Source organism: Lissotriton vulgaris, chromosome 3_1, assembly GCF_964263255.1.
Source record: "Lissotriton vulgaris chromosome 3_1, aLisVul1.2, whole genome shotgun sequence".
Classification (NCBI taxonomy): domain Eukaryota; kingdom Metazoa; phylum Chordata; class Amphibia; order Caudata; family Salamandridae; genus Lissotriton; species Lissotriton vulgaris.
Genome location: NC_141689.1, coordinates 88,837,583 through 88,850,934, shown reverse-complemented (window position 1 = coordinate 88,850,934; position 13,352 = coordinate 88,837,583). Strand labels below are relative to the sequence as shown.

The window sequence follows — 13,352 nt, the reverse complement described above, 5'->3', positions numbered from 1 at the left end:
AGGACTACCTACCCCTCCCGTGCTGCTTCCCATCACTGGAGTCAATATCACTCATCCAGCTACTGCTCTCCAACTACTGCCAGCCTGAAGACGCTCATGTAATTTCTGTGCTACATGCATGTTATTTCGTTTCATCTGATTTTTTGATCACTTAGCGGTTATTGAAGATCCTTTCAAATGCTAAGAGGTTGTTTACTTTGGGTTGGAATATTACTAAGCCATTAGTGTAAATGCTAATCGCATGTGTGTAGGAGTTGCGTACTGCATGATGTCGGATGCCGCCTGCAGTTTTCGCAGCTTTAGAAATGGAAAGATATGTCATAAATGTTTCTTGACACACCCTGGATATGCCAGTACAAGTCTGTTTTAGTTATATTAGATATTGAGTTCATTCAACTACCTGCAATAGCTAGGGCAGAGATTTTCCATAGGGTGAACATTTTGAATGTGCTCCTGGCACTCTTGGATATTCAGAGACAGGGTACATATCAAAGAAGAGCTTTATTGGGCAGGTGATAGATAACTGAGTTAAAAATGTTCTGTGCCAAGACATTAATGATAGTAGTTGTCATGATCGGAAAAAGCTGCTGCTCTATCTTGATCTGTGTCAGTGTTGCACTTCCATTATGCTGTGAGAGGTGATGCAGTGCAGTCACACTGTGAGAATGAGGCTGGGGGCGTGAGACTTAAGTGTCCACAGAAGTTGGTATGATAAAGGGCTCCAAGAAATGGTATGGTGTCAGAGTGCTACCAGAAATGTGTCAGTTAATGTTTACATGTATTTGTTTCTTTCTTTAACGGACACTGTACATCCTAAATGCCTTTACGTGCTCAGTAAGGTGGCTACCACACTTTCAGTGCTGGTAAAATGCCTACTGGAGGCCCAGTCTCTTGGGTTGTTTGTAAGATATTTAGTTCCCCTTTCCCTAGGATGTGTTAAGTGTGCCCTCCAGGGTTGTGTCCAGTGTGAGTCAAGTCAAGTCAAGTCAAAAAATTTGTATAGCGCACTACATACCCAGAGGGTTTCAAGGCGCTTAGGAAGGGGAGGAGGATTATTTGTCAAATATCCATGTTTTAAGCTGCTTTCTGAACGCTAGGTGGTTCTGGGTGAGGCGAAGGTAAGCGGGGAGTGAGTTCCATGTTTTAGCAGCTAGGTATGAAAAGGATCTGCCTCCCATGGTGGTCTTGTTGATGCGAGGTAAAGTGGCGAAGGCTTGGTTGGAGGAGCGAAGTTGGCGGGGGGGTGTGTAGAAGGACAGTCGAGAGTTGAGGCAATCTGGTCCGGTGTCGTAGAGTGATTTGTGTGCGTGGGTCAGCTGCTTGTATCTTGGGCTGCGTACTACGATTAGACCTTGTTGCTAGGCTCACATTACATGCCTATGATCCTATTAACTTTCCTGTGATGGTGAAGTCAGCTTTTTAAGAGGGTGATACCGACAAAGTCAATGAATATAAACCATTTTAAGATGGTAATGCATACCTGAAAATAATTTGATCCATTGAAGACTATGAAAATGTTTTGCTTGCTGGTAGGCGTGAATGGTGGAAAAGGTAATGACACCAAAGAATCTTTCGTTGTCAGAGGTCAATGAGATTGAAAGGATATCAATCCATTTTGTTTTTGTGCTAGGATGTCACAAAATATTTTCTTTTAGTCATGTGGTGGCCTGCATCTTGCAGGGTTTATTTTGTGCAAGGACAGGCACGTCTTAGAGAGCATTCCAGAGGAAATCCATGGACCACAAGACTGTGCATGGCCTGCACAAGGGAAAACCAGCATCACTTGACTTGTTTCAAAATGGTTGCCAATTACTGTGTCGCTTTGTTGCACAAGTGTTCATGTCAGATTTACCCCCTATTATAGCTCACATGGATGATCGTAACACCATTATTATGATACAAGGACATCTTAAACCTGGAGAAACAAGTTGTGCAAGGGAGAGACAGATGTGGGTTGTGATGGGTCGAAGGGTAGGTGGTGCCCTTAGCAGGAATGATGGTGTGCGAGCCATGGAAATGGAAGGGGAAGAGGCACTGAAATGGGGGAAGTAGAGAGTGAATCGTGCCTTTCAGGAGGCGGCAAATCCTGGTGGGGTCTTTTCAGGTAACATATATGACTCTCAAACTCAATTGGCAGTGTGTGATTGAAAGGGAAGCATTCCCCCAAATAGAAAAGATCACCGGCAATATTAGGGGTCTCACGGATCATGGGTAACAGTTGGGACCTACTTTAACTTTCCAGTGAACTGCCATTTTAATCTCTACCAACTCTTGAATGGAAGGTCTGTGCACTTGTGCGCTCCACGATCCTCCAACATGAATAAGCAAGAAATTGGTGGCCAGGCATAATATTATAATGACTTGTTAAAGGGTCAGTTGGAAATGATAAAACATGTCCCGATCCACCTGCATGTGTCTCTTATGCCTGCCCTGTCTGCTTCTGTAAATGTGAAGTTGTCTAATAATTTAACACATATAACTAGCATTGTTTAATGCTCTATGGTGTGTGATGTGATTTATTGTGATGTATTTAGGGTCATAGGCCATGTAACATTGTTTCCTATGACGTCATCAGGAGTTCAAAGAGTGTGTAAATGTCACTCCTGGTACCTCTATAATTCTGGTGAACTGAAGAAATGGGAAAGAAAATTAACGAGACGGCCATGTGCTAGACCAACCATTACTCTTTCCAGAAAGAACAATTAGAAAGTGCTGGCGGGCTGTACTTTAGGGTCTGCTTTAATAAAGGTCGCCAGTATGGTCTGAAAGCTGTGTGCCACAATACTGTGGTCGAAATATCGCCCTGCAGATATATTGTTACCTACTATCCACTACCACAAGATCATCAAGTGTAGATTTGCTATTATTAACTTACCTGTTAGGTTGTTTTCCAGTCAATATTATTGTCACAGCTGCAGGTCGATATTATTAGCACAATACTGAGATACAGTGCCGAAATGCCTCCCTGTATTTCTTTTTATTCTTTAGCTGAAATGTTAAAATGAACCCTTCATAATAAGGTAACAACAGAAACATTCATGACTTAATTTAGATAAACTGAGTCTCACAAGGTGGCAAGATTTGACGTGAAGGCTTTTGTTTCACGTACCTAATATCTCCCATTACTTATAAGCTTTTCTCTCTAAGCACATGAGGTCTTTGTAGGTGGAAGATGAACTGGACACTTTTGTTACAAGGCCACCCTCCTTCAATCTGCATGGTACCAGAGCCCAGCTGAAACTGTAATGTTGAATCATCATTCAGAACATACGTCCCCGTGATGGACTATAATGGAACGACCCACACTTTTACCGAATCACACAACTCTGAATATCGCAGTGCAACTTAACTTCTTGTTAGACCCATCACCTTCATTTAAGGCCACCCCTTCTACACAAGACACAGACATGTACTCATATGACGTTACACATTGCTGTTGGCAGAGTAAGCATCTTCTAGACATGGCGGCTGACTATGACATCCATTCAGCTCCCGATAGGTTGTAGCCTGAAACCAGGGAATCCCACCAGAGAGTAGTGCATCTCAGATTGATGTGAAACAAGGAAACACCACTTGAAATAATTTGGTACACAGTGTTAGAAGTGCCTCACACATGAAGCTGGTTGTCTTTTGTAGCCCATCACGTGTGACTGAGGCGGATAACAGTGGATTCCGACACCTTGAGTTCGTCTTGCTTTGTTTAAGAGCTTGACTTTTTGCCAGGAACAAGGTCTTTTCTTTCCAGGCGCATGTAAGGCTCAAAAGCAGAGGTTCCCAGGCCGTACCCCGGGGGTAACTCGTGTAGATTACCTAGCAAGGGTCCAGAGAAGCAGAGGGGGGCTGGTAACCTGGAGGACGAAGATGACAGGGAGGGGACCTGTAGGCTGAAGGTGCCACTCCCTGGTGGGGTGCAGTTAATGCCTGGGGAGGTGTTTCCAGGAGTTCCCATGCTTGAGCCATTGCCGGCAGGCGAAGAGCCTATCGTGTTCTGGGTGGGAGACAGCAGGTTAGGTGGCGCCGGCACAGATAACAGCCTTCCCTGCTCCAGGAGTCGTAAAATGTTACACGTGGCAAAAGATTCAGACGTAGACGACGAGCGTTTTTCTGAGTCTCTGCTCTGGTCTTTCTTCTGTTTCGTCCGACGGTTTTGAAACCAAACTTTCACCTATGTAAAAATAAAGATAAAGAAAGATCAGATAAACACATAGGAGGCAATGTGCTTCTTTTTAATGCTGCGAGTGAGACAGCGTACATCACTCTCTTTATTTTGAATGCTTGCCACGACCAGTATTAGGACAAGACAATACGAGGCATGAACCTATGGGACAACTGCCGGAGGCCTCAAATTGCTTTAGAATATAACGAAATGCTACCTCTGAGTAAGGGTAAAGTGGCAGAAAGCATTGCATTGGTTCTGTACCATGCAGGGTAACTGGAGTGCCACAGAACGCAGCAAGGTAACTGGTAGGATGGCCTTGGCCAGATCATGCCAATCCGAAAGCCTGAATTTGTTTCTTATGCTTCATGAAAACACTAAATCAGATAAGCGAATCCAAGAAGGAAACCTATTCCCTGCAATACGTGCTTAATTCAAGAATATGCAAATCTGGAAAGTGTATATAGGCAAGAGCAACAATGCATAATATCAATTTGTGGGGAAAATCTCCCAGGAGTCCACATATGCATAAATCCTGCCAAAGGACTCTAAGCATAACCATAAAATGACCTTCCGTCCACACCAAGTTAGAATAGGATAAAATAGACACACTGTGATACAATACAATGTTCAAATCCTGTTTCGCAGTGATATCCCATGAATAGGCAAAAGGACAAGCACTAGGACAACAAAAATAATGTACTGTAATCTAATCAATAACTAAGTTACTGCTATCACCAAGAGTGTTACGAATTGGGAACGCAAGAGCCTGCTCAAGCATCATATTCAAAGTCCATTTTTTGAATCAAGATCCACGTTATTTCTTGAACGTGCTCTTGCTCATATCTTTTTGAAGTCCCATGGTTGTGCTCTACTCCTCGCTTCCTCCTTGGGCCAGTCTTAATATTAGTCATAATCTATACTGCAGAAAAGAGCCCATCTTTGCTGGTCATCTCCCATTTATTGTAAAAGGCACATGAGCAGGAGAGTGTCCAGGCTTCTTTAAACAAGATATTTTAAGACCTTCCTGAGTTGATGCTCTTGGACTCCTGGGGAGTAAATTCCTTAGAGAGAGTGGAGCACTGATAAATGATTTACTTTCCAGGCAGGAATTGTGGAATAATAATATGGACACTTACATAGCAGACAGAGCAAATTGAATTGTTTCCTAACTCCTACATAACTTTTTTTTTGTTATAACACATCTGTCTTGTTGGCACTCATACTGAACTAAAAAATTAACAACCAGGTGTTCTCTGGCCGAATTTAACACTGCATTCCCTGTTCAACAGCAAGCAGAGCACTAAGCTATCTTACAACAGCTGATGGCTACATTCTTTTTACGTGAAAATCTGAGTGAGCATTTCATATTATACCACTAGATTTTTTTCCTAGAAATAAAAATATTTCTGTATAGACTGCTGTGCGTCACTATTAGCAACATTAAATCCGCCCATCTTGGGTTCAGACCGCACGATCTTAAAAAGAGGAAATCCACAACCTTTTGAGCGCATAGACTCCAGGAACCCTGTTCAGAGGTCGACTGGGCAAGCATGAGCAACTAGGCCCAACTGGGGTGGTTGAGATCTTTTACTCCTGATATCCAGGGGCCCGATCTACTATGGGTAGTGAGCAGCTGGGAAGTACCTTTCATTACTTGGCTCTCAGTGATTGCGCGGGTTGAGCAGTCCAAGGCTTTTGGAGGGAAGTGGGAGGAGGGGTTGGGAGGTGGTAGACACGGAGGTGAACACAGGTTTACAACTCAAAATATGTTAAGCAGCGGCAATAAATGATGGTCCAATCAAATACTTGCTTAAATGAAAAAAGGAGTACCTATATGCAAACTCAATGTAAAATATGGCATTCACAAATAATACATCAGTCCCATGTGGTCAGGGCTCTAGTGTTTTATAGGTGGGTTACTGAGCCTCACTACCCTCTAGTTGACAGTAGTAGGTATTCCCCATTCTCTATAGGCAACATTTAGGTTACACCCCGTTAGTAGTCTAAATCTCAGGAGTCTGACTCTTTATTAAAGTTAAAAGTATTCCAACACCGAAGCACAGATATAGGAGTCAAGTTCCCCCAGGGCCTTTTGGCCCATAAATGAGTATTACCCACACCAGCACGACCCGATGGACAAGAGTCTTCCAGCGAGTCTCCTTTGTGGGCACTGAAGCTAGCTACAGTGGTTGTCTCCAGTAAGTTCCCCAAACATGGACTGGGAGGTGCAGCTGTTGCGCGTCCTCATACACAGTCTTGCAGAGGCAGCGGCCAGGGAGTCCTCCATGTACCTCCGATGCTCATAAGTTTCCTGGGATCCTTCCCACAGGTGGAGGTGCGAAGTTACTGGTGCTGGTCTGATTTGGGGCTTAGGCCCATTCGTGTCACCACGGGGCCTCCTCCTTAAGATGACGGTTTCAACCATGCACCTTGTCTTATACCTGTGCCCCCCCCCAGCTGTACGGGTTCACAGTCCTCACTCTGTACATGGGCAACAGCCCAACAGGCACAGCAGCAATCTTCGTGGTGGCCTTGTCTGGGATACTGGGCCACCAACTTCACTCCACACATGAGCTATGGCTCGATCGGCATGGCACCTATCTTCACAGCGGCCCTCCTTTGGCATACGGCAGTCAACAACTTTAACCTACACACGGGCAACGACCCAATAGGTGCAGCAACCGTCTCCTAACACCTAGCTACAGAGGTCCAATCACCAGGATTCTCCACTGGACATCGCTTCCTCCAAATCTCTACTAATCCTCACAGGGCACACTAGTCTTGGCAAGCAAGCAGGCACTGGTGCTCTATCCTCCAGGGGCAGGTGGTCTTGGATTTACTGGATGATGTTCCTCACTCAGCCGGGGCACTGGCACGCCTTGGCCCCCAGCCCTGGTCACAGACAGAAGGCATGCAGAGCTTCTCCTCCTCACACAGCATGACTGGCAATCTGACAGGTGACAATTTAGGGGGCCTCGCATTCCCCTTCTTGTAGTCCATTTGTAGTCGAAATGTGACTAGAGTCTGAATATTTGAAGTTTAGGTTGGGGTTCTGCTTCCTTTCGTAATGTCCTCTCCTCTGCCCTCTCTTCCTCCAGAAAGCTGTGTTGCAACGCAGGAGCGACTCCAAATTTGATAGCACCACTAACACAGACCAAGGGAGTGCATAGAGGTTCACACACGGAGGTCACCACAGTGATATTTGTACCAGAAGCTTACTGAAGGGCCTCAGCTCTACTCCTTATTATTCTCTTATCAGCCCCATTTCCTTTTTTGAGATGTGCCCTCTTTCAAGTGACATCTCTCTGAATTCCGAAGAACCCTTTGAAGTATTCTATTCTGGAATTTTTATGTAGCACATGGCTACCTGGATGCCTGCCAGTGCTGACACATATTGTACTTTGTCAAGGTTGTAGGAGAATTAGTCACTGAACAGCAAGGTCCTCAAGGCTTTGCAGAAGGGGAGTTCGTGCCCCCGTAGGGGCAGTTCAAAAGGTTAGGTGTTCCAAAGGTTAGGTGCCAAAAATAAAGTGGAACAACCACCCAATCTTGCTCTACGAATCCTAGAGACATTCAGTAGATTAGCTAAAGATCTAGGAGGTTTCCCAGGCAGATATGGGGAGGCTAACGGTCCTAGCAGTGAAGGAACCTTTTTATTGATTGCCCTGTGTATAATGCATGGGGTCTTGAACTGAACTCAATTTTCCACCGGAAAGCCAGTGAAGGTCTCTGAGAGCCCTGGTAACAGACTGATGTTTGGGGATGTTTATCAGGAGTCATACAGCAAGATTTTTTGCATGGTCTGTAACCTTCTGATGACATACCGGGGTCAACCAAGATACAAGGTATTCCCGTAGTCAAGGCGTGGTAATACGAGGGCCTGCATGATCACTCTTTGGGTAATGAAAGTGTTGCAGGGATTCTGCTCATGAACAGAACTGAGCTTGGGATCGTAGACCATCGGCATGGAGGGACTGAGCCATCATAGCCCCTCAGTATCTATGAACTCGAGTACGACTAGATATAGTGCCTCGCTTGCCCTCCTAACCTTAGCAGAGAAACAAGTGAATTGACACCCAAGAACACAACACTCTCAATCCTCTCAGAGATCATGGTATCAGTACACACCCTTTCGATTTTTTAATCGTACCTGTCCACAATCAAATAAACAAGAGACATGAAGGAAGAATAAAATATTTCTTCAAACTAATGTGTTCTAAAATGCTGTATTTGTGCCACAATTAGAAAACAAATGCATACTAAAAATACTGTTAGCATGGTGAATAAACCATATACTATAAAAAGCTGTCATGTTATAAGACAGAATATCCTAAACCCACTCCCTTATACTAAAGCGAGATGATTATATCTTAAAGATCTCTGGATTAGTGGCGGACCCCGTACCTAAGCATACACAATGGACGTTCTACATCTCAGCTGACGTAGCAATCTCGACTCAGAGCTCTCACTCAGTGTCCCCTTAAACTCCTGTGATCAGTTATATGACAAGACGTGTGCGATAATAAACAGCAGCTGCATTCTTGTGTTATGTGTACATGCTACTGTCTGACCATTGAGAATAACAAGGGGCCTTGTTGTTTGAATTTGTGTATGGTGTTAAGACTAAATCCCGGGAAAAGATCAAAACACGTAAATATATGCAATATTTGTGTAAAAGTACAATGTGACACAAAAGCAAGCAGGTTTGTACAGTAGCATGTGTAAAAGAAAATGCGGCCTACAACGTGCTCAATTAGGCTAAAATAGGGAAAACTACAATGGGCCATGCAGGAAACACATGACAAAAAGAACAAGGTTAAGAATCTTCTTCAAAAGTCTCAGGATACTGTAACAACTGGCAGCATGTTTTTTGGCTTGACGGTCCATCGTAAGACTGGAGTCTGACCACATCCCAAGGCTCTTTATGGAGCTTTTGGGGTAGGCAAATTGTCTGGTATAGGGATCTGGACACTGCTGCAGAAGTTGTTGCCCAGCAGCATAATTGAAAGATTGATTCTCGAAGAAGGAGGAGAGCCATTCTAGTGCTTTGACCTCAATACTGGCATTTGAGATTCTCTGGACAAAAATGTGATGGTCCACGGTATAGAAGTCAGCACTAAGGTCTAAAATGATGATGGCTGCAGATCCTCCTTCATCTAAGGAGACACCTAAGGTCCACGACCACAGCCAGCAACGCTGTTTAAGTTCTGTGTTGCTGTTGGAAACTCATTTGAGTGACAAGGAGAACTTCCTTAGATTCGAGAAAGGTGAAAATATTTTTGTTGAAATTTTTCTACAAGAGTGACGGCTCCAGTATGCTGAAGAGCCTGGCACTCCCTTCCTCTAGTGTTTCCTACCTAGCTCACAGGAATTCAGCAATCCACAAATCTGGGGGATTCCTCTACCTCCTCCTGTTTTTCAAGTTGGGTCTCCCAAAATGGAACCCAGAATCTTCCATGTATTGTACCATTCACAAGCACACAAACACCCAGCGCATATATACAACACACATGCACTGCACATTACTACATCTCCCATGTACTGTACCATTCACAGGCACACGTACACCCCAGCACATGTATCCAACACACGTGCACAACACAGCACTGCATCTGGATGATTAAGGGCCAGATGTAACACCCTATTTCGCATTTGCAAACAGGTTTGCAACCCGTTTGCGCATGCAAAATGGGAAAGGGTTATGTACAATTCCTAAATAGCGAGTCACAATTTATTTGCGACTCGCTATTTAGGAATTGCGAGTCGCTTTTAGGAATGGCTGTTCCCTTCCTAATAGCGACCCCAAAGCCATGTATGAATGTTTTGCGACCACAAAACACTCGCAAATTACCACCCTCTTCAACAGGGTGGTAATAGAGTTGCAAATGGGAAGGGGTCCCCAAGGGACCCGTTCCCCTTTGTGACTAGCTCTCAAAATATTTTTCAAGGACAGGTAGTAGTCCCATGGACCACTGCATGCCCTTAAAAAATGAAACTAAAACGGTTCTTTTTTGTTTTTTAATGCAGCCCGTTTTCCTCTTAAAGAAAAAAAACCTGTTTTAGTGAAAAGCAGTACCAGACATGGTGGTCTGCTGAGCCAGGCCACCATCCCTGGGAGGGCCAGTCATTGCCAATGGGCACGCAAATTGCAAGTGGCTCATTAATATTCATGAGTCTTGCAATTTGCGACCCCATTGGGAATCGCAAACAGTGTCTGAGACACTGTTGTACATTGGATTTAGCGACTCGCAAGTTGTGCCTCAAAATTTGTTGCAAATTGTGTGGTGCTAAATACAATGGTCGTATATCTGGCCCCAAGTGATTTGCCCAGAATCACAGGATGTTGAGCGTCCATGCCGAGACTCGAACCCAGTCCCCCAACTTCGAAGTCGGCCCCTCTCGCCATAAGGCTACATCCTCTCCCCAATATCTTATTTTTTTAACTGGAATATAAGACCAGAAGGAGTAACAAGCGTTGAGAAAACCAACAGACCATGCTTTATTGTGCTACTGTATGCACAGACATCCGTAGACTATTTCTGTCACGTCTGTGCAACTTGCCTTTTTCTGTATCGCCAATGTATATGTATACTCTCCATTTTCTAAAACCCAAGTTTACAGTGCTACATGACAGCCACATCGCAAAGTTAAGGAATAGAAAAAAACGATACAATCTACGGGGTCCATTGGGATGGTGGACGGACTTTGTCCGTCCGCCATCCCGGTGGAAACGGGACCGTCCGCCACGTGTGCGGCGGTCCCGCCATAGCAATTATGATGCGCCCGCCAGAGTGGTGGGCTCATCCAGCATTTTTAACATTGTGGCGGGCGGTGCTCTTATTAAAATCTAGAAATCTTGAGTACGATGTTTTTTGTATTATGAGTGTATCAATGATAAACAGATAACAAACACCATCACCACATAAACAGTCTTTTTGGTGTAATTTTTACTTTTTCTTAGCAGAAAATATGTTTGTTACTCGTTTTAGAATCTCCAAGGAACCTGTTTTTATTATTGATCTATCATTATTGTAGTTGGATTAAAGACATATTTATGTTATCAGTCGGCCTATGAGTACGTTGGGGGAGATTCTTTATATTATTGTTTCATACTTTGGCCAATTGCATTTTATATTTTTTCATGGTGAACAATTTTGTGTATGCACAAATATCCATATATGAATATTAGATCTTACATTTTTAGGAATACATCATTTCTGCTGACAGGTGATCCCATTGGCTTCTATCTATAAAGTACCCAATCCGAGATTACTTGAGCTTCCCAATCCAAGATGTGGCATTTTTACCACAATGAGAAGGAGTAGGCTGCACTCAATAATAGGAAGGCTGGACCTGGTTTGATATGGTAAAATCAAATACTTTAGGGTAAGGTATTTATTGATAATCCCAGAATGAGCTGGACGGGACGTAAAAGACAGAGAGGAGACAGTATAATTAGCTAAGCAGAGTAACCCTCCACACAGAAATAGTTCATTTAAGAATGCCCCCAACCATCAGTATGTTTTATACAATACAAATCCTAGTGCCTCAGGAATGAGGAGACCAACTGGCCAGTGTCATCTTTCCCAATATATTCTGAGGGTCCAACATCCATGAGATCATAAGCAAATTTTTTTTTTAAACAAATTTTATTTGTCAAAATGCACATGTATCGCAGGGCTCTGCACACCAGAGACAACTGCACAATCATACCAAAATAATGACTTTGACTTTTTCATGGAATATAGAAAAGCAAGAATAATAACATAAAGAGTACCCCAACTCCCTCATCCCTGATAGATCATAAGCAATTTTAATTTACAAATGGTTGGAGGGAAACCAAAGAAAACTCCAGTAGAGATATCCCTTTAAAGGGAGAAGGAAGTCAGGTATGAAATGCTCATTACAAAAGAGTTCCCAAAAGTTTGTATTTAGGATTAAACAAAGTCCTAACATGAACAATCCTCCCACAGGATACCTGTAGGGGAATGAAGCACAAGTTCTCAGGGTTTAAGCAGCATGAAAATGCCAGCTGGCATTCGGGATAACCAATTCTAAAGGCAGTTGAAGCTGGTTAAAGCGTCCTTTGCATGTGCTGCAGTGAGGTGCATGCATGTTGCGATTTCTAACATCCGCACATGTGAGCTGGATGTCGGAAATCATACAAGAAGGGAAAACAGGGGAAAAACTGTCTAACTTCTAACTGTCTAAACTGTCTAAATCTTCACATGTACCCATCTTTTAAAGTGAAGACTCCACGGGGAGGGAATTGTCATATGTGTGTCTAAACTGGAAGTTGTCTGATCTCACTTCACAAAGAAGATACTTTCTGTGGACTGCAGGATGGTCACATGAAAGTAGGAGCTTTGCCAGTTCCACGGACCCCATCAAATCCTTGTAGTCCAAAGTCAACAGAACTTGTATGAAGGTCATCATCATGAACTTTCTTTCTTGAGGAATGAGTTTAACAACCTGGTGTCTAGAATTGATTTCAACCCCCCAGTTCTTCGTGGGGACAAAGATGTACCATAACTAATTGGGTACACACAGTGAGCAACCCAATATACCCATGAGGGCTTGGGTGAAGATATAAAAGGGTAAGGAGTGCCTCCAAGGGAGTTTGTTCCAAAGAATATTTCAATATTTAAACAAATTTTTTGGGAAGGACAGTTCAATGGTCGTATACGTATGATTGACTAAACTAACCTTGATTAGGACCTCAATTGTGTTGGACCACTAGTCTTTTACCATATCCCTTCCAGGAGGTCTGCTTCTAAGAAAGGTGTACTTGCCCACCTTATTTTGTTGCTGCAGTGTGGTCCCCTTTTTTCCCCATTTTGTTGTATCGTCCAGTTGCAGGGCCCCCTTCTCCACCCAAGACAACCTCCATAAATCAGCTTCTGTGCTGTTGGTCGCTGACGGCCCTTGCTCTACTGACTTCAAGGGGCCGTTCTCTCATTGTGAAGAACAGTAAGTTAAACTCTGTTTGTTAATCCTTGCATAATATTTCAGGGAAATCAGAGTGTTCACACCGCCACTACAGAATTTCAGTTAGTACCCCCAGTTAGCAGCTACTGGGTTAATCATTGTTTTCACATCATAGACAAATTCCCAGAAACAATTCTCCACTCAACAGTGAGCGCCATGAGGATCGGTTGGGTGCCTTTAGGAACAGAGGGCTAAGGGCTTTTGC

At 43.7% G+C, this 13,352-nt stretch overlaps 1 protein-coding gene across 1 annotated transcript in view; it reads right to left on the bottom strand.

Moving 5' to 3' along the window:
* Positions 1-1,267: 1,267 nt before the first annotated feature.
* VAX2 (ventral anterior homeobox 2) overlaps positions 1,268-13,352 on the bottom strand; it is a 469,611-nt gene continuing 457,526 nt past the window's right edge. Inside the window, exon 3 of the mRNA XM_086962849.1 lies at positions 1,268-4,165. Coding sequence (XP_086818975.1) covers positions 3,701-4,165 — 465 coding nt within the window. The 3' untranslated portion in view covers positions 1,268-3,700. The remainder of the gene's footprint in view (positions 4,166-13,352) is intronic.